This window comes from Pleurodeles waltl, chromosome 5 (genome assembly GCF_031143425.1).
Source record: "Pleurodeles waltl isolate 20211129_DDA chromosome 5, aPleWal1.hap1.20221129, whole genome shotgun sequence".
NCBI classification, from domain to species: Eukaryota; Metazoa; Chordata; class Amphibia; order Caudata; family Salamandridae; genus Pleurodeles; species Pleurodeles waltl.
Genome location: NC_090444.1, coordinates 1,608,621,338 through 1,608,644,562, shown reverse-complemented (window position 1 = coordinate 1,608,644,562; position 23,225 = coordinate 1,608,621,338). Strand labels below are relative to the sequence as shown.

Here is a 23,225-nt window from a genome sequence, read left to right as displayed (position 1 = left end):
GCACTAGCCAAGGTGCCCCCACATTGTTCAGGGCCAATTCCCCGGACTTTGTGAGTGCGGGGACACCATTACACGCGTGCACTATACATAGGTCAATACCTATGTATAGCTTCACAATGGTAACTCCGAATATGGCCATGTAACATGTCTATGATCATGGAATTGCCCCCCCAATGCCATCCTGGCAGTGGTGGGACAATCCCATGATCCCCCGGGTCTCTAGCACAGACCCGGGTACTGCCAAACTGCCTTTCCCGGGGTTTCACTGCAGCTGCTGCTGCTGCCAACCCCTCAGACAGGTTTCTGCCCTCCTGGGGTTCAGCCAGGCTTGGCCCAGGAAGGCAGAACAAAGGACTTCCTCAGAGAGAGGGTGTTACACCCTCTCCCGCTTTGGAATAAGGTGTCAGGGCTGGGGAGGAGTAGCCTCCCCCAGCCTCTGGAAATGCTTTGATGGGCACAGATGGTGCCCATCTCTGAATAAGCCAGTCTACACCGGTTCAGGGATCCCCCAGCCCTGCTCTGGCGCGAAACTGGACAAAGGAAAGGGGAGTGACCACTCCCCTGACCTGCACCTCCCCTAGGAGATGCCCAGAGCTCCTCCAGTGTGTTCCAGACCTCTGCCATCTTGGAAACAGAGGTGCTGCTGGCACACTGGACTGCTCTGAGTGGCCAGGGCCAGCAGGTGACGTCAGAGACTCCTTCTGATAGGCTCCTTCAGGTGTTGCTAGCCTATCCTCTCTCCTATGTAGCCAAACCTCCTTTTCTGGCTATTTAGGGTCTTTGCTTTGGGGAATTCTTTAGATAACGAATGCAAGAGCTCATCAGAGTTCCTCTGCATCTCTCTCTTCACCTTCTGCCAAGGAATCGACTGCTGACCGCGCTGGAAGCCTGCAAAACTGCAACAAAGTAGCAAAGACGACTACTGCGACCTTGTAACGCTGATCCTGCCACCTTCTCGACTGTTTTCCTGGTGGTGCATGCTGTGGGGGTAGTCTGCCTCCTCTCTGCACTAGAAGCTCTGAAGAAATCTCCCGTGGGTCGACGGAATCTTCCCCCTGCAACCGCAGGCACCAAAGAACTGCTTCACCGGTCCTCTGAGTCTCCTCTCAGCACAACGAGCGAGGTCCCTTGAACTCAGCAACTCTGTCCAAGTGACTCCCACAGTCCAGTGACTCTTCAGTCCAAGTTTGGTGGAGGTAAGTCCTTGCCTCCCCACGCTAGACTGCATTGCTGGGAACCGCGTGTTTTGCAGCTACTCCGGCTCCTGTACACTCTTCCAGGATTTCCTTTGTGCACAGCCAAGCCTGGGTCCCCGGCACTCCAACCTGCAGTGCACGACCTCCTGAGTTGTCCTCTGGCGTCGTGGGACCCTCTTTTGTGAGTTCGGGTGAGCTCCGGTTCACTCCACTTCGTAGTGCCTGTTCCGGCACTTCTGCGGGTGCTGCTTGCTTCTGAGAGGGCTCCTTGTCTTGCTGGGCGCCCCCTCTGTCCCCTCACACAATTGGCGACATCCTGGTCCCTCCTGGGCCACAGCAGCATCCAAAAACCCTAACCGCGACCCTTGCAGCTAGCAAGGCTTGTTTGCGGTCTTTCTGCATGGAAACACCTCTGCACGACTCTTCACGACGTGGGACATCCATCCTCCAAAGGGGACGTTTCAAGCCCTTGTCGTTCTTGCAGAATCCACAGCTTCTACCATCCGGTGGCAGCTTCTTTGCACCCACAGCTGGCATTTCCTGGGCATCTGCCCACTCCCGACTTGATCGTGACTTTTGGACTTGGTCCCCTTGTTCCACAGGTACTCTCGTCAGGAAATCCATAGTTGTTGCATTGCTGGTGTTGGTCTTCCTTGCAGAATTCCCCTATCACGACTTCTGTGCTCTCTGGGGAACTTAGGTGCACTTTGCACCCACTTTTCTGGGTCTTAGGGTGGGCTATTTTTCTAACCCTCACTGTTTTCTTACAGTACCAGCTACCCTCTACGAGCTCACATAGGTTTGGGGTCCATTCGTGGTTCGCATTCCACTTCTAGAGTATATGGTTTGTGTTGCCCCTATCCCTATGTGCTCCCATTGCATTCTATTGTGACTATACATTGTTTGCACTGTTTTCTATTGCTATTACTGCATATTTTGGTATTGTGTACATATATCTTGTGTATATTTGCTATCCTCATACTGAGGGTACTCACTGAGATACTTTGGCATATTGTCATAAAAATAAAGTACCTTTATTTTTAGTATATCTGTGTATTGTGTTTTCTTATGATATTGTGCATATGACACTAGTGGTACTGTATGAGCTTCACTCGTCTCCTAGTTCAGCCTAAGCTGCTCTGCTAAGCTACCTTTTCTATCAGCATAAGCTGCTAGACTCCCCTCTACACTAATAAGGGATACCTGGGCCTGGTGAAAGGTGTAAGTACCTCTTGGTACCCACTACAAGCCAGTCCAGCCTCCTACACATGTGGAAATATTACAGCTTCGTCCTTACATATTACCAGTGGGGTTGGGTGGAAGTGAAGTGGCATTTTTCATGTCAGATGAAGTATGTGACACTTGTTTGAAGAATAGATCATGGCCTCTGGCTACACAGTGGATGGAACAGTGTGTGATGACCATGGGGCCTAGCTGTGTTTGTAATCTGACGCTGCTGTACAAGGTGCAGATGACTGTAAAGTGACAGATCAGTGAGAACATTACTCCCGGTATCGCCCTTTGTTTGTGTTTGGTTAACATACTGGGTCCTTTCTGATGTCATATGTGTGTACCATGTGATATGAGAGCATGTAGCTATGTTATGTGTATGTGAAGAGTCTGTACGTGGTAATATGTAGCTCTATTCTGGGTGCCCCTGCTTTGTAGGGGGGTTACCATGGCCATGACTTCTGTTACCTGTATTAGTACATTGTGTGCCACCATGCCTTCCATCCTAATAGTGCTCTCTGTCATTCTGACTATACTATGGTGTTGGCCTGGATTGCAACCTATGTGACATCTATCCTGTGACATCTCGGATGTGATGATTCATGCTGTGGGAGGCTCTGTCTGATGACCATTAGACTGGCTGTTCGATGCAAGAGGGCATGATCTTGCCACAGCTGGCAAGTATACCAATTGTTGAGGTATTAAAAAAGATACAGCACATTTAGATAGCTGTACACAAGATATCCATCATGATAGCTGCATGTTTGTAATTTAAGCATGACTGAGCTTTTGATTACCCTTATGAAAATTGGCTAAATAAGTGGGACAGGTATTATCAACTTCATTTTATTCGTTTTCCATTGAAAGATTCTGGTGTTGCCGATACTCATATACTCATATATATATGTGTTTCTTTTTATTACAGCATGCCCCTGATGAAGGATCTATAAGGCCCGAAATGCATTAGGAATAGGAAATTGTGATGTGTTCCTTAATGGAAAGTTGTGAAAATATATAATTTTTTAAGAATTATCAATAAAAATTGTTGGTTCTGCAACAGTACAAGTGCTTGCAGATCACGTGAATATTCAAATAGATGATTGCTGATCTACCACTAAAGAAGTTTGGGAACAATACTGCACTGGACAGTTTATTTTGATTCAGCCTGTGGGCAGCTTGTCGAACAGTGCGACTTGAGACTGATCTGCATTGCTTTGGAATCAGCAACTTTTTCAGTACATTTAGGGTGGTCATTTTGACCTCAGCGGTCTTTTTTGAAGACCGCCGAGGGACCGCCGTGCGGAAGACCGCCAGTGGTAGCGGTTTGCCGCTCGGCCTATTAAGACCGTTGGCAGCTCTCTGTCCTTTTATGGACGGAAAGCCGCCAACAGCCATACTGGCGGGAGGCGTGGAAGTGGAGGTTGCTCCACCTCCACCACCACGCCAACAGAACACCGCCCAGCGAATCACGTCCTGGGGGGGTGTTGTGTGTTGTGTGGGTGCATGGGGGTGTGCGTCTGTGTATGTGGAGGGGGTGTGTGAGTGCGTGTATGCTTGCGGAGTGTTGTGTGTATGGGAATGAGTGCGTGTATGTCTGTGGGTATGTCTGTATGGATGTGTGCGTGTATGTTTGAATGTGGGTGTGCGTGTCTGACTGTGTGTGTGGATGTAGGCATGTATGTCGGCATGTGAGCGTGTAAGTGTGTAGGTGGTGCCTGCGTGCGTGTCGTGTGGGTATGGGTGATGTGATGTTGGGGGTTGGGGTGGGGAGGGGGGCCCTGCCACCTTTGGGTGGTGGTAGGGGTGGTGGGGGTGTAGGGGAGGGAGTCGGGTGGGGGTGGGGGAGACCCCTATCAGTGCCAGGGAAGGAATTCCCTGGCACTGATAGTGCTTACCGCCATGGATTTCATGGCGGTTCAAACCGCTGGAAATCCACAGCGGTAAGCCGGGTCCAAATACCGCTGGCGGTATAGTGACGCCCGCCGGGCTGGAGACCCAGGTCTCCAGCCCAGCAGTCGTCTCCGCCCTGGCGGGCGGAATGGAGAACCGGCGGATGACCATGGCGGTAACGGCCATGGTCATAATTCCACAAAGTAAGACCGCCAGCCTGTTGGCGGTCTTACTGCCGGTTCTCTGCCTTCCGTCAGGGTCATAATGACCCCCTAAGTGTTCACTGGACAGAGAACACACCAGGACAACACATATGATATTTTGAAGCTGTGCATAATAAATAGTTGGATTACTTGACTGCATTCTTTGAACTTGGTACTATCTACACTATTCTGCAACTTACCAGCTGACCATTTCAAACTTGACCTGCCCTGGATGTTGCTACTGGTCCCTGCTGGAGCAAGTCTTGATTCCACGTGCTGTCGCCAAGGCCCTGGACCACTGACTTTTCTAAAGGTGTACTCCTCCTAAATTTTTCTAAAACCTTGGAATTTTTGGCTTCAAAGACTTTCGAAAGATGGGACCTGCTCCCAATGGGAAATTACACTTAAAAGATATTTCAAGGCAGTCCCTATGTTACCCTATGAGGGAGATAGTCCTTGCAGTAGTGAAAAACAAATTTAGCAGTATTTCACTATCATGACATGTAAAACACACCAGTGGATGCCCTACCTTTTAAATACACTGCACCCTGCCCATGGGGCTACTTTGGACCTACCTTAGAGGTGACTTACATGTAATAAAAGGGACAGTTTGGGCATGTCAAGTGGGTGCACATGCAAAGTCGAAATAGCAGTTTTAAACTCCACACACTGACACTGCAGCTGCAAGTCTGAGATGTTTGCAGAGCTACTCCTGTGGGTGGCACAATCAGTGCTGCAGGCCCACTAGTAGCATTTGATTTACAGGCCTTTTGCACACATGGTGCACTATACCAGGGACTTACTAGTAATTCAACTAGGCCAATCGTGGATAAACCAATCACCAATACAACTTAGACAGAGAGCACTTGTACCTTAGCACTGGTCAGCAGTGGTAAAGTACCCAGAGTCCTAAAGCCAGCAAAGCCTAAATGCAGCACTCAGTCAAAAATAGGAGGCCAGAGGCAAAAGGTTTGAGGATAACCCTGTAAAAAGAGCCATTTCCAACACCAACCAGTGGTGAGCAGCGGGCAGGCCTTAAGCCCACTGTAGGCTGACAATATGCCTTGCATGTGCTGTTGTGCTGTCTAGTAGGCAAGACCTAGAAATGGCAGTGGTGGGATTGAGCAGATACACATCTCCCATAGACTTAGAACTAGCAATATGACCATAGAAAGAAGTACATTTGAAAAAGTATGGTGTGCAATGATTTACGATTGCACTCCTGAGGGTGAGACTCAATCCGTAAAATGCATAAATCTACATAATCATAGGTCTAAGTCTAAGACACTTATTTTTAAAGAATCTAATCCCGTGTGATTAGTGCAAAAACAAAGTAAATGCAACTAGATTACAAAAAAGTAACCTTTTGAAGTCCTAATGCATTTCCTCCTCAGTTCATTTTAGAATCCATTTGAACGTGCATATGGAAATCAATTATTTAAGCATGCTGCTCAAGTATCTGTATATATGTTTCGACCAGCCACTTTGTGCCTTTTGTAATAATTGTAACTAGCAACTGTCGTAAAGAGCCCCTTTTTGGGTGGTCACCCCTGCGTTTTGCTGTCAGATTCTGTAATTTTTTACCTGTCAGTGTACTGAGGCCTGCTAACCAGGCCCCAGTTCCAATGCTCTTTCCCTTAGATTGTATGTTGTATTGCATAGGCCAACTGACATGAACCTTACTGCTCCTGTAAGTCCCTAGTAAATTGTACCCAGGGTAAGGGTAGTAAAGGGGGTCACCAGGGCTGCAGGAGTGATTGTGCCATTCTGAGTACCCCAAGTAAAAGAGAGACTGTAGAGCTGCCATGTCAGCCTGCACGAGCAGCCTGCTGCTCGAGTGAGACTCTGCCCACACCAGGTGCAGGCGTCCCCGTTACTTCCCATGGACCGGTCAGCCACACCTAAGGCAGGCCCCCTCTCACCCAGGGGGCAGGGTGCACTGTCCCATGAGTGAGGACATGTGTGCAGGAGCACAAATGTCCCCGTGCTGGCATTTAAAACGTGATATTTGCCCAAGTAACCTGGCCGTCCATTGGATAAAATGGGCTTACATCTGACCACTGCTCAGATGTCCAGCTCTGCAATGGCCCAGCCGAATCTCATCGTGTTTGGTATCAAACACTGTGTTTTTTAACCCTGAACATGGAGCCCATGTTTAAGATTAAAAAGCAGATGAACAGGTGGCACCACCAAATTATCGACTCCTGTAATGTACTGCCGGGCTCTCCCGAGCCACTGCCACCACGGACAAGAGTGACCGCCTGCTGGTGGTGCTAGCTCTAGTCTCGAGCTCAACTCCTGGCATGCTGACGCAGTCCTTGATTCCTCCGAGGTCTGTAATTTGTGTACCATTAGAATGGGTAGTGGTAACACTTGTTTATAGTGATTTGAAACGTGTTATGAAGCACTATACAACATTTTTTTTACATTCTAACAGTGAGGCAAGGGCATAAATCGGGGTGGATGTAGGAGTACGAAGTCCACCCACTGTTGTTACAGAGGGAACTCCGTCCCCGTTAGCCCGAGGCAGGTCAAGAGGCCCTTGTGGTGTCACCTTTTGTTCCGCCACTACGTCAGCGCTTTTTTAAGCAGCGGATGGCATGCCACGAAACATGATCTTACTGTGTTTTCAACTCTCCCTCCCACTTGCAGCGTCTTTTGTCATACGGAAGGACCCAGCAGGATATTATTTCCATTTCTCCTAACTGTGCACAGTGAACCATTCCAAGGCTTAACAGGGTAAAAATGTAGAATTAAAAGCAGGTGGTAACTCTAAAAAACACTAAATTAAAAAAAGGCCACCAAACAAATATTATTTACTTTGACAACCATTCAAAAACGTAATTCCCACGACCCACACTTTGTCATTTTCATCCATTTATAATTTTAAACACTGATAAATAGAAATCATGCATTCCACTTATAAAAAGGTAAAACGTACTTAAAGTGTTTTTTTCACAATTTTGTGGGGATGCAATGTTTCTGTGTTTTTGTAAAGCACACGTGCAGCTAGGAGCCCGCTTCAGAATACAAACCTGAGCACGATGTCACACTTCAAATGCATCACAACTAACTGGCTTCAACTTCATTATTTCACAATGTTCAGGACACCCCTGAGAAACAGTGCCCTCACAGGTATGGGGATGGGTGGTGGCCGAGCTGCTAAACTGTTGACTCTGCAGTCAGGAGACCTACATTTATGTTTTAGTTTCCCCTTTGTGTGACCCTGGACGGATTCCTGTTTGCATCTCATTTCCTTTATCACATTTTTGACATTGAATAAACCATAAGCGTCCAGGGTCCATAAGAGTCTGAGCCATGACTGGTTTTCAATAAGCCTGCATGTTGTAAATGTATACACCCAGTGAACTTAAAAAAAAAAAAATTATCTCGCCTTTTACTATACCAAAAATTTGGCATGGATCGGTTGCTGCATGGGGAAAGTCCCACTGCAAGTGCGGATTTTAAGGGAAGATTTAAATGATTCCTGTTAACAGTTAATTTAATGTTTTAAACTTATAAAGGGTTTCAGCAGCAGTTTAGCAGTAAAGTATACTGTATACAGTTACTGGAAGTCAAAACTACGTCCAAACAAAGGTATGTATTTTTGAGGAGAAAAAAGTGCCAAAAATGCAAAGCAAATGCATGATTCTTCAAAGGGATGTTGATGGAAGCCAGATTGGAAGCAGCACATACGTTGTGTTTCGTACAGTGCTAATACCACACTCATGCCATTCCTAAATTCTCTAAATAACAGATAATACTAACATCTACTTTATGGCAATCAGCCCAACCAGCTTAGAAGGGTAAGTCCAAATGCATGGTTTATACTTTTAATGTTTATAATTTAAATATTCGTTGCTTTGCATCAGAAAGTTCAAGTACATGTACGTTTAGTATAGATTTGAAAATGCGCATTGCATACATGCTTTCACATTTGTATATATGTAGCAGAGGCTGTACCTCAGCTTTGACAACAGAATGTGCCTGTTCTTTTTTGCATGAAAGCCATCATAGTGGTGTGACATCACTTCCCGACGTCTCTGCACGTGACGTCATTATAAATGCTAATTAGTACCCCTACTAATTTCTTTAAGACTTTTGCCCGGAATCAAGCTTAGAGGTTTTCCTACATTCACTGCCAATGTGGGTCACGCCATTAGGCAATTCTGCGTTTGCCCAGGTAAGTGCACAGATGCATCATACAGCAAGAATCTGTTAATACAAAGAGTTAGCGGCGGTAAGGTAAGCGGAAGTGGTACTCACCAGCGCCGGCCGGCCCTCCGCTCGGCGTTCACGAACTCCCTCCAGGTGTGATCCTGCCGCACCTGGTCCTCCCGGCGCGCAGCCTCATCCTTCTGCTGCGGGGCCCGGGCCCCCTTCTGCTGGCTCTGGGACGCCGCCTCTCGGCCTCGGGTCAGCGAGCTGAAAGAAGCATAGGAGGCTGAGTCCAGTTTGGGTTTAAGAGTCTGGTCCGGCAGGCGGTAGCCGGCCGAGGTGGCCCTCCGCATGCCGTCCGCTCTGCTCATCATGCTTCGATGTGAGAAGTTACGCGTGCACTGCAGCCCACCCCGGCGGCTCGCAAGTACCACTTGGACGATCCAAACTTCCGGGGGATCTATTTGTTTAAATTAGCAAAACAGGGGTTTGAATGTACACCTTGCACAAGTGATATCAATGCAAACTTAGGACCATTCTTGCTGGCAGTATATAGTGGACCCTTGCACCCCCCTTGTTGACTGTAAACTTCCCGTCGCCCCCCCGCTGCCAGGCGTTGCTGTGCCCTCCGAGGACACTGCAGGACCCGCCTGCCAGCGATGATTTCATGTTTAGATTTGTTTCCACGTTGCGCAGCTGGCTGCAGTACCACAAAGAAGGCAGGGCCCCCGGGCTCCCCTCGGAGTATGTTTACTGTCTCCATTGGAAACCCGGCTCGCTGTCGCCGGTGTAGGGCTGCTTCATGAATATTGAGATGATGGAAACCGGAAGAGAGGCCGAGTGTTACTATTTACGGATCTCAGACGGGGGCAATTACCCTTCCAAGAACTAAGGTGCAAACCTACCCTGGGGACTGTGTCAGAGTTGCAGTCTCTAACCTAGAGGAAGAGTTAGAGAGTTTAAGGCACACGTTCGTTTTGTACTAACTTATTCCAGACTCAATGAAAAATAACCATACCGGCCCAATTGAACACTGAAATTCTGTATCAGACTAACTAGAGACATTAAATGTTTGTTGCAAGCTCGAGAGAAAAAAATACTGAGCTAGCGTTACTGCTGGGTTTGCGCTATTCACAGCTTAAAAGCAGGGAAGAACTGTAGAGTGGGGGCGGCAAATGTACATCTTTAGCTCTTAAAGGCAAATATATACTACCATTGTACGTTTGGAAAATCCACGTTGATTGAGAAATAACAAATAATGATACATTGCTGTCTATGCACCCGGGGCCAGGATTTCTGTGTGCATTCTGTCGTATGCACATCTTAAAATATACCCAACTCCACAAGAACTCTTCATACCAGCGAGGGCAGCTCCATACATAGGGCTAAGCAGCAACCTAACAACCTCTCCCCTTTAACTACTGTGGCCTAAAACCCTGGCCAACCCGTGTATTGGATTAATACCTTGGTCAAGCCATTAACCCTTTGTTAGGCTATTCTGAACTCCCGGTTTGGAACGACCACAGGACCCCAAAGTACAAAACACATAGCCAAGATATGAGGGGCGCACTAGGGGAAGGGACTTATGAGAATTGAAGACAAGGGACAGGATTTCACCTGGGGGCCGGGGGGTGTAACACGAGGCACTCAATCTCAACTGCTAGCCTGAATATAACTACCAAATAAACATATTGTCCTCAGAACTCCCGTCAACATGACCCCTAAGCAGGCAATACCTGGATTTAAAACCAGCATAGTATATAGTTTCTTGCTATAGAACACATTTCCCTTAGAAGAATGCAAAACCAGCCATCCAAAAGGGGTCAGTAAGTATTAAACTTGTGAGGGGGTGGCCACTGATTTGGGTACGTCTGAATGGTCCAAGACATGAACCCATGCTGTGAAACACCAGGCACAGACATCCTACTACATACTCCACATTCGGCATGCAGCTTCAGAATGACTTACCCCTTGTAGGAAGCTGGCTGTGTATACTATATCAAAATTAGATATAGTGTGCACCGAGTCCAGGGGTTCCCCGTAGGCTAGAGTACATAATACTAATGCTCTCTTTTGTGGTAGTGTGGTCGAGCAGTTAGGTTTATCAGAGGGTAGTACAAAGCATTTGTTGTACACACACAGACAATAGAAGAAGCACACACTCAATGACTTAACTGCAGACCAATGGTTTTTATATAGCAAATATATATTTTTCTTAGTTTATTTATAGAACCACAAGATTCAAGTAGCAGGTAAGTACTTCAATAGATTCGTATTTCACACATGTAGCAACAGTACTTTGTTTGAAATCAATAAGTTATACAGTTATTGAAATATTGGCAATAATCTGTTCTAAAAATGGACACTGCAATTTTCAGAAACAGTGCTGGGGGGAAGAAAAGTTAGATGGTTTTACAGGTAAGTACAACACTTACAGTACCAGTCTCCAGGGTTAGAATGTCCACAGTTTGGGGTTCAAGTCCACCCAAACACCCACCACCAGCGACAAGGGGCTGGCAGGGTGCAGAGGTCAAAGTCTAGGCAAAATTAATATGGGCTTCAATGGGGAATGGGGCACTCAATTTCAGATCTGCAGGCTGGTAAAGTACCCGCAATTTCGGAGGGCAGACCAGAGGGGTTTAGAGGAGCACTGGGGGGGCCACAAGTAGGCACCAAACATACACCTTTAGTGACACTGGGGCGGCAGGGTGCAGGGTGCAAACAAGATGTTGGGTCTCCAATGATTCTCTATGAGGGAACCCTGGGGGTCACTTATTGGCTGCAAGCAAGATCCAGGGGGGCGTCTCGGGCACCCTACCGGTGGGACAAGGAGGAGGGCTGCCTGCTGAACGTGGCTGCACCGGGTGTCGGTTTCTCTAAGCCGTGGGGACAGGTACAGTGGGTCCTTTGGTGTCGGATATCTTCGTCCAGAGCTTTCAAGGTCAGGGGGTTCCTCGGGATTCCCTCTGCAGGCATCATCATGAAGAGGTCAACCTAGGGTGGGCACGTGCTCGGAATCGCCTGGATATCCTCTCTAGCTGGTTTGACCACTTGGGCACGGGCCATGGCGTCAGGTGCAGAGTGGTTAGGACTTACTCATTCGGAATGGTGGGAGTCCATAGTCGTTGGTTTCTTCTTGGACAGGGCTGCTGTCCACAGGAGTTCTTGATCCTTTTGGGTGCAGGGCAGTCCTCTGGAGCTTGTCAGAGATCACTGGTCCCGCTGGATGCATCACTGTTCTCTGAAGCAGGAGACAGGACCGTAGGGCTGGGGCCAAATCAGTTGTCGTCTTCCTTCTTTGCTGGGGGGCTCTGCTAACCAGTCCTTCTTCTTCTTCTTGTCAGGTCACAAGGAATTTGGTGAGCTTGGTTTAGGGAGGCCCTTAAATCCTAGATTTAAGGGCGTTTTAGGGGTCAGAGGGCAGTAGCCAATGGCTACTGTCCCCGAGGGTAGCTACACCCTCCTTGTGCCCACTCCCTTTGGGGAGGGGGCACAAACCTAATCCTATTGGTCCCTGCCCTCCAAACCAAGATGGAGGAATCTGCACGGAGGGGGTCACCTCAGCTCTGGACACCTTAGGGGTAGTCGTGGCTGGGGTGGTCACTCCTCCCTGTTTTCCCTAAGTTTTCTGCCAAAAGTGGTGCTTTGTCTGGAGAGCGGGCATCTCCACTAGCTGGAGTGCCCTTGGGCACTGTAACACGAGGCCTAAGCCTTTGAGGCACACTGTGAGGTGTTACAGTTCTTGCAGGGTGGAGGTGTGATGCACCTCCACCTAGAGTAGGCTTTGTTTTGTGCTCCAGAGAGCACAAGGGCCCTCACCCCATGAGGTCAGATTGTGTCTGCTAGTGGCAGGCTGGCACAGACCAGTAAGTCCTACCCTAGAGAATTGAGTAAAATTCAGGGGGCATCTCTAAGATGCATCTGATGTGGGCTTATCACACTTCCCAGCACAACACCAAACTTCCCAGTATTCATTGAAGCCATTATAGAATTGTGGAGTTCGTAGTGACAAACTCCTAGGCAATATACTTAATATGGCTACAGTACACTTACACTGTCTAAGAATGGATTTAGACACTGTAGGGGCATATTGCTCATGCAGCTATGCCCTCACCTGTGGTATAGGGCACCCTGCCTTAAAGCTGTAAGGCCTGCTAGAGGGGTGACTTACCTATGCCTCAGGCAGTGTTTTGTGGGCATGGCACCCTGAGGGGGATGCCATGTTGACTTTGCCTTTTTTTCCCCCCACCAACACACACAATCTGCAATGGCAGTGTGCGTGTGTTTGTTGAGGGGTCCCTTAGGGTGGTACAACAAATGCTGCAACCCTTAGCGACCTTCCCTGGCCACAGGGCCCTTGGTACCACTGGTATCTTTTACAATGGACTTATCCGTGTGCCAGAGGTGTGCCAATTGTGGAAACAATGGTCATTTTTATGGAAAGAACACTGGTGCTTGGCCTGGTTAGCAGGATCACAGCACACTCTGTCAAGTCAGCATCAATATCAGGCAAAAAGTGGGGGGGTAACTGCAACAACTGCCAGTTTCCTACAGCACTGCTTATGACAAAGACCTCAGGGATAAACATCACAGACCACACTACTCACACTAAATGGGCAGGCTAAGCGATTGGCAAAGTTTGTCTTGTACAAATGCCCAAGGATGCTAGCTAGTTTATATCCTTGAATGTTTACTGGGATTACTGGCTACCAGAATGCAAGGAAAACTAGCTGTATCCAAGCAAAGCAATTTGGTGCAGCTTGCATTTTCAGTAGGACATACTGGCTTTCAGTGCTTAATTTGTAAATAAAAACGTGCTGGTGCCCAAAGCCCTCCTCTTAAAAAAGCAGCTGCTGCAACTAAACGTAGGAACACTGAATACTGAGGTGGCGTAATCCTGAAGCCATCTGGGGCCTCTTCAATCCATATAAAGCCACCCCCTCCCCCTTCAGCTCACTCTAGCAGCTTTCTACTTTCTCCCTTTGTGATGCTTTTTCGTTTTTTTTCCTTTCCACCATCTTTCCCATATGTGTCTTTTGCTCGCAGCAAATGCTTGAAGCAGAAGAATAAGCCCCGGCCCGCAAAAATAAGTGCCGGTGCTCAGCACTGGAAACAGCAAGCACAAATTAAGCACGGCTGGCTTTGCACCCTAAATTTGTATTTCGTCAGCAGCCCGGTAGCAGGAGCGGGCAAACTGCCAGGCACACTGAATCTTATTAACAGCTAGCGGCTGAACATGGCTAGTTGTGGATGCTAGGTACGCCAGAGGACCAGTCCTTTAACCATTAGATCCTTTGGAATCTGTAACAATTCATTTATTTTGGCATAAACTGAACCAATGTGTCTTGCAGTAAAAAATACAAAGAATTGTGTCTTGTATGCAGTGCATGTATGAGAAAAAAAAATTGAGCGAGGCAACATTTTTTACAACAGAGTGTACATTTCAGAGGTAAAATTGTCCTTCATCTATGATTACCAGGAGGCAGAATGATATGCCAAAAAGTCAGTAACATGAAGTGAGATATGCGACTTCACCTGGACTGATTTTAAGTTTGTGATTGAAACAGACTCAACCAATGGCTGGGCAGTTGTGTCAAACAAGTCGAAGATTGAAGAGAACAGACTAAAATCCAACACTATGTACTTTGCAAACCGTAGGCTGGAAAGAGAACAGCACCATCAAACCAGACCTAAAAACAGATCTTGATGTGCTAGACAAGAAAGTGGGAAACTTAGGAACTCTGACAACCACTTAAAAAGTTTAAGAGCAGCGCCTAAAAAGTAGGGTAGGTAGCAAATTCAGCAATAGGTGAATTTGTGTAATAAAAAAAAATAGCACATACAACTGAAAGTTTCTCTTCGGTCCCTGATGAGTTTACACACTCAGTAAGTCATCATGCATGCCCTCTTTCACTCGTTCTTGTACTCATACACCCATTCATCCACCTACTGTCTCATTCTAATATTTACCTATCAATCATAAAATAGAGACAACAACTCTCAAATGCATTTTGAAGGTAAATTAAAAGCATATCATTAAATGTGGAGGGAATATGTCCGTTCATCCACCTACTGATGTATTGTAGCATTTATCTACTGACCACTCCTCAATAAAAATAAATGCCCAACCTCCCACAAACATATAGAAGATAAATGAAAAGAATAAAACAAAAAAAGTGAAAACCATGCTGCCACCTACACTTTGGGATAAGAAAATTAAAATTAAGCATAGTAGTAGCTGGCTATTTTGCAGTGGTATTGGGGTGGTATTGTACATAATCTGTCATTGTTTTACAGTCTAAATATAGCTGCAATAATTGGAAGCAATGTATTGGCCATCTTGGACTGGTATGAAAACAATAATACTTTATGCGCAGTATTATTCCAAGATAGCCGCTCTGTAAACATCACACTGAGAAGACATCTTTCAATGTTGAAGCAAATAGTGAATCACTGTTGTACTAAACCAAGCTGGCAAATATACTATTTCTGACTGTGGTGGCCATCGTAGAATAGCAAAACAATGATACACTATAGACAAATCCATTTCAAGATGTCTTTCAAGTTTAGAAATGGTACTAATAAAAATGTTCCTAATCTTATTGCCTGAAATAGATGGGTTTTAATTATGAAGTAATGTTGTCACACAGAAATTTTAATTGTCTGAAATTGTGGCTAAACAGGTTGATTTACAACACTGTCTACGGTTTAAAGACTGCAGCCATGTTGTCTTTTCGTAAGATGTGGTGTAATTCAATTCTGCCTGAAAGTTAAAATTGGTCCATCTGTTTGTAGGTTTTTCATGAAATTAATTCAGACATATCCCTGTTGGAGACAATTTATGGATTAATAGAGATGGAATTCAATTTCATCCCTCCTGTCAATACTGTGAATCTATGATGTAGGTCGTGAATCATGTTTTGTTGTCCTAGTCTGAAGCATCTGCACATACAAATTAATTAGACCTATTTTTTAAATAACCAGAAGAAACGAACAAGGAAACACTTCATCTACTGTTAAATTTGCCTACTGTGAATGTAACAGTTTGATTTAAATTTATTGGCCCATTCCTTAAACTGTAATTTATTATTTGACTATGTAGTTCCCAACATGTTTTAATTTTGTGATTGGTGACGGCTATTTGATGAATTCTATTTTAATTTCAAATATTTTATTGTATTAACATATCACTTTTTATTTTGTTGAAATGTGGTTTTGTAATGTTTCAGTGTAATCACTACTGATACTAAAAAGTAATGAATAAATAAATACTGACCACGCTGGAGGCAGCACATTGCAAATAAAGTGATGGGCAAGCAAACAGTCTAGGGACCTGCAGGACTCTTAAAAAATAAAATAAAACAAGCATTGGCATGCTGGAGCTATGCAGCACCCAGATGCTATGCAGGACCCTCTAAATAAAAAATGGAACCCTCCCCCCCAAAAAAAACAGTGTGTGCATGCGTCGGAATGTACAGGTGTGCCAGCGAAGTAATATTTTATTTACCAATCCAATATGGTGGATGTGACTTGGATCAATAACTAAAAAAATAACTTTTTTTTTTTTTAACATGAAACCATTCAGTTAAAAAAAAAAAAAACACCACTGTTGGGTACAGTGGAGGGAAGTAACAGAGTAGCGTGTGTGGGGAGGAAGGGAAAAAGCAAAACACGGATAACAGAGGGGGAAGTTGTACTGGGAGAGGACATAATGGGCTAGAAAGAGCAACGCAGAGTGGGGGAGAGAAACACTCGGGTGAAGCATGGCATCACAGAGGGAGAGAAACACCCAGACGAAAGAGAGCAACACAGAACAGGAGAGGTAGGGGAAGCACACAAAGAATACATCTGGATCATGCATCCACTTGTGGTGGGTTGCTTATGAAAAAATAAAAAAATAAAAATGAAAGAAAGCAGCATGGGAGCAAAATGTACATGGACGAGAGAGCAGCATGGAGTGAGATGAGGAGCATAGACAGCTGGAAAACGCATGCATTCTTATGTAGTGCTTAAGCAAAACGTAGTTCTCTATAAGTGAGCTTTGGGTGGGCACAATAAAGAGGCTATGCTCCATGAGAGGAAGAAACACGAAATGTACAAAGCAAAACATCAAATAAGAAACAACCATATGAAAGGACAGCAATGTCAACCAATGGTAAATCATTGATGGGCTTTAAGCCCACTGTAAGATTAGATAAGCTGACAGTGGGTCTTTTGCAAACAGGCAATTTACACTGTATGGCAGGCTCGACCTAAAAAGGAGAGCAAAAGAAATTCAATGGGACCTATAAGAGGAAAGCATGGATAACTAAAGGACTGACCACCATCCCAGACAATGAAGCTCACTTATTTTCTGGTGGATGTTCAAATTAGATAAGGATACATGCCTGAACTCCCAGGGCAATTGAGCCAACAGCTGAAATGGGCCAACTGTGTTGCCAATGCAGTGTGCTGTCATGGAAGCAGAATGAGATTGACACTAGAACAGACAGGAGAGAATTGGCAAACAAGCCCTAAGACTCTCCATATATTTATGTATTTTTTTTTTTCTTCAAAGGCTGGCAGACACTACCCCACTTACGAAGGTCTAACAATGACTACCACAACACTAACCTTCTCCAGATGGTTTATCTGACGGGTACCAACACCAAAACCCTTGCTCACCCCATCTGTGAGATTTTATGAAACAAGATACCAGCCTACATTCTTTAACACAGTGTAATAACAATCTACCCTGAAAGGCTTATTGACTTTATTAAATGTATTCTAAAAATAAACAAGCCAGGTCAATTACCTTTCTCATAAGTTTTCATAATAAACACGTCAGACCTCCTGCATCTGACTTAACTTTTCCCAAGGAACCAAATCAAGCCTATAGCATTCTTCATTGGTTTGTCACTGTAAGACACTTAGACCCCTTGTATTGCACATAAGAAAGTGAATTTGTCCACTTACATGCCTTAATGCCGATGTGTCTACTATGAAAATGCCAATGCATCTGTGCCTTAAAGTATACTGTTACATTTTGTTATTGGTTTGCTGTGTCGTTTTCATATCCGCTCGCAGACCACTAAAATCTTAGGGCCTGAGTTAGATCTCAGCGGATGAAATACTATGTCACAAACATGACAGATGTATAGTCTGCCGTGTTACGATCACCATAGGATAGAACGGGATTGCAATATGGTGGACAGGATATCTGTCACGTTTGTGACGGAATATTCTCCTCTGCCAAGATCTAAATCCGGCCCTTAGTCTTCTTACAACATTTAATATATCACCCCTCTTTAACATGGTCACCATAGTAATTGTCTTCTTGGTCACGTTTTTCACCTAATGTTTCACCAGAGACTTTTTTACTTTAACATGCAGAACTATTTTAATTGGTTTTATAACCGGATGCTGCTGTGTCTATTGCAGTGTTTTTGCCATTTAAGAGCTTACACTGGTGGTACCTTTGCTGTTGTGTTTTAGCTATGTCTGTTTTGGTTTCCTCAAGCAGTGACATGTTTGTTTTCATTTTGGTAATACCTTCAGGATGTTTATGTTTGTGCACATTTATTAGGTTTTATAGTATCTTTTCCTAATTTCTGTGGTCACCAGGGTTTGTTTCTTGGATGCTTATGTATGCTAGCCACAACAGTCATGTTTTCTACATGGAGAACCTTTAGACATTTTGGACCTTCTGACAGGATCATTGCATGTACCATCGTGATAAGGTGACCTGGGATTCTGTCTCACCTGAGTCAAGAAGTGTTTATATAATGAATTGTTAGTAACATAGTGTTACGCCTTAAATATTGCATTGTTATATTTTTGTTTTAGATATACTGCTGTTTATTGAAATATTGTCCTTGATGAAAGACAACCTAGTACAAAATGCACTGGACAAGGGATTAATGTTTTCTACAAACAACTGTATTTTTAAAGAAAGAAATGTGTTTATAACCACACAACCAAAAGAACAATCATGAAATAAGCTAATTTTCTGTTGAACGTGATCACCGTTTTGTGGACTATTCGTAAGCTGATTCCACTATGATATACTGTGTGGTCTGTGACTACAGTAATTTGTGATTTATAGCTTGCACATGTATTTCACTCTAACAGAGGCCAGCAGCAGAGTCCAGGGAAATCTAGTTGGAACTGGTCAGTTGGGCAGTTACAGAAAAAGCCTCATATAACTTATTGTGTCCCTAAAGCTTAAACTGGAGGTCATCCTTATGACCCTTGCAGTCCACTTTTTTGTCATGGGTACAAGAGGGGGAGCAGGTCCAGTCTAATAGGCTCTTCTTAGGGCACAGACAGTAGGAGCTGTCCTCGTCTGTTCTTCCACAGGGCCTGAAAGTGTTCTGAGGAGGGTATAGTGGGTGCCACATTTATACATGGCACCAGCCTATGGATGGGGGGTGGGTTTGGCCCCTCCCTAGCCAGTAGGGCAACTCTGCCCACTTTTGAAGCACTTTTTGTGTGTCCTTCTGCAGAAAATCCGACAGTGCCTTTCTATGCCTAAATCCAAGATGGTGAAACACATCCCACTCCCCTAATGCAGAGTCTGCATGCCCACTCAGAGATGCGGGCAGGGAAATAAGCAACCTCTCCTCTGTGATGATGCTAATCCCATTCTGAGGGCAGCTCTTCTCCCACTGGGATTGGTGCCTGCTTGACTGGGGGAAGAAATAAGGGCCATGCCCAGTTATCAGCTAACATTTGCCTGTGACAGTAGGCCTCTGTAGAAAGCTGGCTCTGTCTATACTATATCAAAATGAGATATAGTGTGCACAGAGTCCAGGGGTTCCCCAAGAGGCTTGACAGAGGCAATACTAGATAATACTAATGCTCTATTTGTGGTAGTGTGGTCGAGCAGTTAGGCTTATCAGAGGGTAGTGTTAAGCATTTGTTGTGTACACACACACAAGCAATAAGTGAAAACGCACACTCAATGACTTAACTCCAGACCAATAGCTTTTTATATAGAAAAATATTATTTTGTTAATTTATTTCTAGAACCACAAGATTAATTTAGCAGACAAGTACATAAAATGAAAGGTACTTTTCATAGTAACACGTAGAACTTTGAATGGAATCAACAATGTACACAGTTTTCTTTAAAATGACAAAAAGCTATTTTAAAAGTGGACACTGCAATTTTCAACAGTTGCTGGGGGAGGTAAGTCAAGTACAGTTTTTGGGGTAAGTAACAAACTTACGGGTTCCGTCTCCAGGGCATAGGTAGCCCACCGTTGGGGATTCAAGATCACCCCACACACTGAGCACCAGCAACACAGGGCAGGTTAGGTGCAGAGGTCAAACAAGAGCCAAAATAACGTGGGCCCCTATGGAGACAGGGAGTACTACGGTTCCGGTCTGCTTGCAGGTAAGTACCTGTGTTGGAGGGCAGACCAGTGGTGTTTGCAGGAGCACTGGAAGGGCCCCAAGTAGGCACAAAAATCACGCCCTCAGCGGCACACGGGTGTCCGGGTGCAGTGTGCAAACAGGGGATCAGGTTCTCAATAGAACTCTATGGAGGGACCTGGGGGTCACTTAGGCGCTGCAAGCAGGGAACGGGGGGGGCTTCTTGGGCAAGCCACTGACTGGGCGAGGGTGAGGGCAGCCTGCTGGTCATTGTTGCACCGGTGGTCGGTTTCTCTCGGGCATAGGGGCTGCGGGTGCAGTGCTTCTCTAGGTGACGGATATCTTCGTCCCTGGCAGTCGGAGTCAGTGGTGGTGCTTGGGATTTCCTCTCCAGACCTCGTCGTGGGGGTCTGGAGAGGTCCGCCCAGGGTGGACACGTAGTCTGAATCGCCTGGGGATCCTCTCTGGCTAGTTGGTTTCTCTGGACACGGGTTGGGGGCGTTGCGTGCACAGTAGTTGGAACTCAAGCTTCTGGAGTGAGGTGGGAGTCCTTTTTTAAAGATGATTTCTTTGTCTTCTTGTTGGGCAGGTCCGCTGTCCACTGGAGTTTCTTGGTCCTCGGTGATGCAGACAGTCTCCTGGAGGCTTTTCAGGGGTCACAGGTCCTGCAGAACACATTGCTTCTTCTTTTACAGCTTTTTGAAGCAGGAGACGGGCCGGTAGGGCTTGGGCAGAGTCAGTTGTTGTCTCCTTCTCTTCTCTGCAGGGTTTTCAGCTCAGCAGTCCTTCTTCTTACTTGAGGTCATCAGGAATCTGAAGAGCTAGGTTCAGGGTCGCCCCTCAGTAGTAAATTTAGGGGTGTGTTTAGGGTCAGTAGCCAATGGCTACTGTCCCTGAGGGTGGCCACACCCTCCTTGTGCCCACTCCCTCTGGGGAGGGGGGCACATCCTATCCCTATTGGTCCTAATCATCCAACGCAAGATGGAGGACTTCTAAAGGAGGGGGTCACTTTAGCTCTGGACACCTTAGAGGTGGTCCTGGCTGAGGGGGTGACTCCTTGTTTTTCTCATTATCCCTCTGGACTTGTTGCCAAAAGTGGGGGCTCATCTGGGGGCAGGCATCTCTACTGGCTAGAGTGCCTTGGGGCACTGTAACACCAGGCCTGAGCCTTTGAGGCTCACCACCAAGTGTTACAGTTGCTGCAGGGGGAGGTGTGAAGCACCTCCACCCAGGGCAGCCTTTGTTTCTGACCACAGTGCACAAAGGCACTCACCCCATGTGGTCAGAAACTCATCTGGAAGTGGCAGGCTGGCATAGACCGATTTAGCCTTACACTAGCAGTAGGGTTAACATACAGGGGGCATCTCTAAGGTGCTCTCTGTGTGCATTTTTCAATAAATCCCACACTGGCATCAGTGTGGGTTTATTGTCCTGAGAAGTTTAATACCAAACTTCCCAGTATTCAGGGTAGCCATTTTGGTGCTGTGGAGTTCGTAATGACAAATTCCCAGACCATATACTCAGAATGGCTAACCTGCACTTACAATATCTAAGAATTGACTTAGACACTGTAGGGACATAGTGCTCATGCAGCTATGCCCTCACCTGTGGTATAGTGCACTCTGCCTTGGGGCTGTAAGGCCTGCTAGAGGGGTGACTTACCTATGCCACAGGCAGTGGTCGGTGGGCATAGCTCTCTGAGGGGAGTGCCATGTCGACTTTGTCTTTTCTCCCCATTAGCACACACAAGCTGCAAGGCAGTGTGCATGTACTGGGTGAGGGTTCCCTTAGGGTGGCATAATACATGCTGCAGCCCTTGGGGACCTTTCCTGGCCAAAGGGCCCTTGGTACCAGGAGTACCTTTTACAAGGGACTTAACTGTGTGCCAGGGCTGTGCCAATTGTGAAAGCAAAGGTACAGTTTTAGGGAAAGAACACTGGTGCTGGGGCCTGGTTAGCAGGGTCCCAGCACACTTCCAATCTAAGCTGGCATCAACACTAGGCAAACAGTGGGGTGACCATGCCAACAGTGGCATTTTCCTACAGCCTCTTTAAAGTTAATCAACTTCCTGAGCATAGCCAGATGGTCACATCCAAGCCTTTGTCCACCATTTTCACACTTCATCTAGAGGACTATTTAGCAGCCAGGTGGCAGTTGAAGTTAATGCAAATGAGCATCCTGAGGCTTCAGGCTGGGAAAGGGTAACTTTCCAATTGTAACTTTTCCAAAATATTTATTGCAACTCAAGCCCAGTGAACTGGGCTTGTAATAAGTATTTCATAAAGTCTAAAAATTAATTATAGGTTTTTCTTAGCTGGAGATAACCATATTCAATTTAATATTGTATCCCAATGCTTTCCAGTGAAACAGCCAATCCTGCTAAAGTGAAAATAGCTTTCTATGCTTTCTCACTGAACAGATGTGTTGACCATTGAACATTTACATGCCCTACTTTTAAATATCCTGCATCCTGCTTTCTGATGAGTAAGACCTTTTTAAATGTGACTTACTAACATTTAAAAGGAAGGTTTAGGCCTGTGTTAAGAGGTTATTGTGACAGGTTGAATTTGCATTTTATAGCTGCACAGCAGGCTACACATGGTAGGCCTACTGTCATGTTTACACTGTCACTGTATTGGATGGCACAATAGATGCTGAAGTCCAGCTGTGGCATTTAACTTACATGCCCTGATTACACTTTGGCACCACGTACTAGGGGCGTATAGGTAGGTTAAATATGGTAGTTAGGGGTGTGCCAATTTCATCATGTGCACAGGTGCTGTACCACTGGTTAGCAGGGGTAAAATGCTAGTTCTACGGCCAGCAAACGGTAAAGGCAAACGTGGGGGTACATCATGCAAACAATGGTCATTTCCTATAAAACTTTATGCTATGGGGTACTTGTAGAGTGCAATACTCACCAGGGAGGGTACCTGGTGCTGAAAAGCAGGGGCAGCATGGGCTGAGCCAGGGCCGAGACTAGTTGAGGAATGGTGTCTTAAGTTTCTTTTGAAATTCACGAACTGAGGAGGTGGCTCTGATATGCAGAGGTGGGTCATTCCAAACTTTCGGAGCGAGGTAGGAGAAGGCATGCCTACAGAATCTGTTTCTGCGTATGCAGGGGATGTGTGCAATTAGGAGTCTGGTTGAGCAGAGTGGTTAGGTAGGTATGTGGAATTAATGCAGTTGTTGA

General features: G+C 45.9%; 1 protein-coding gene across 2 annotated transcripts in view; it reads right to left on the bottom strand.

Moving 5' to 3' along the window:
- CIMIP5 (ciliary microtubule inner protein 5) overlaps positions 1-23,225 on the bottom strand; it is a 102,721-nt gene that overhangs the window by 24,408 nt on the left and 55,088 nt on the right. Inside the window, exon 2 of one of the 2 annotated variants that reach the window (XM_069235937.1) lies at positions 8,786-8,944. In XM_069235937.1, the coding sequence (XP_069092038.1) occupies positions 8,786-8,944 (159 nt within the window). Of the gene's footprint in view, positions 1-8,785; positions 9,381-23,225 lie in introns of those variants that run through there. The other variant, XM_069235936.1, reaches the window with a different exon arrangement.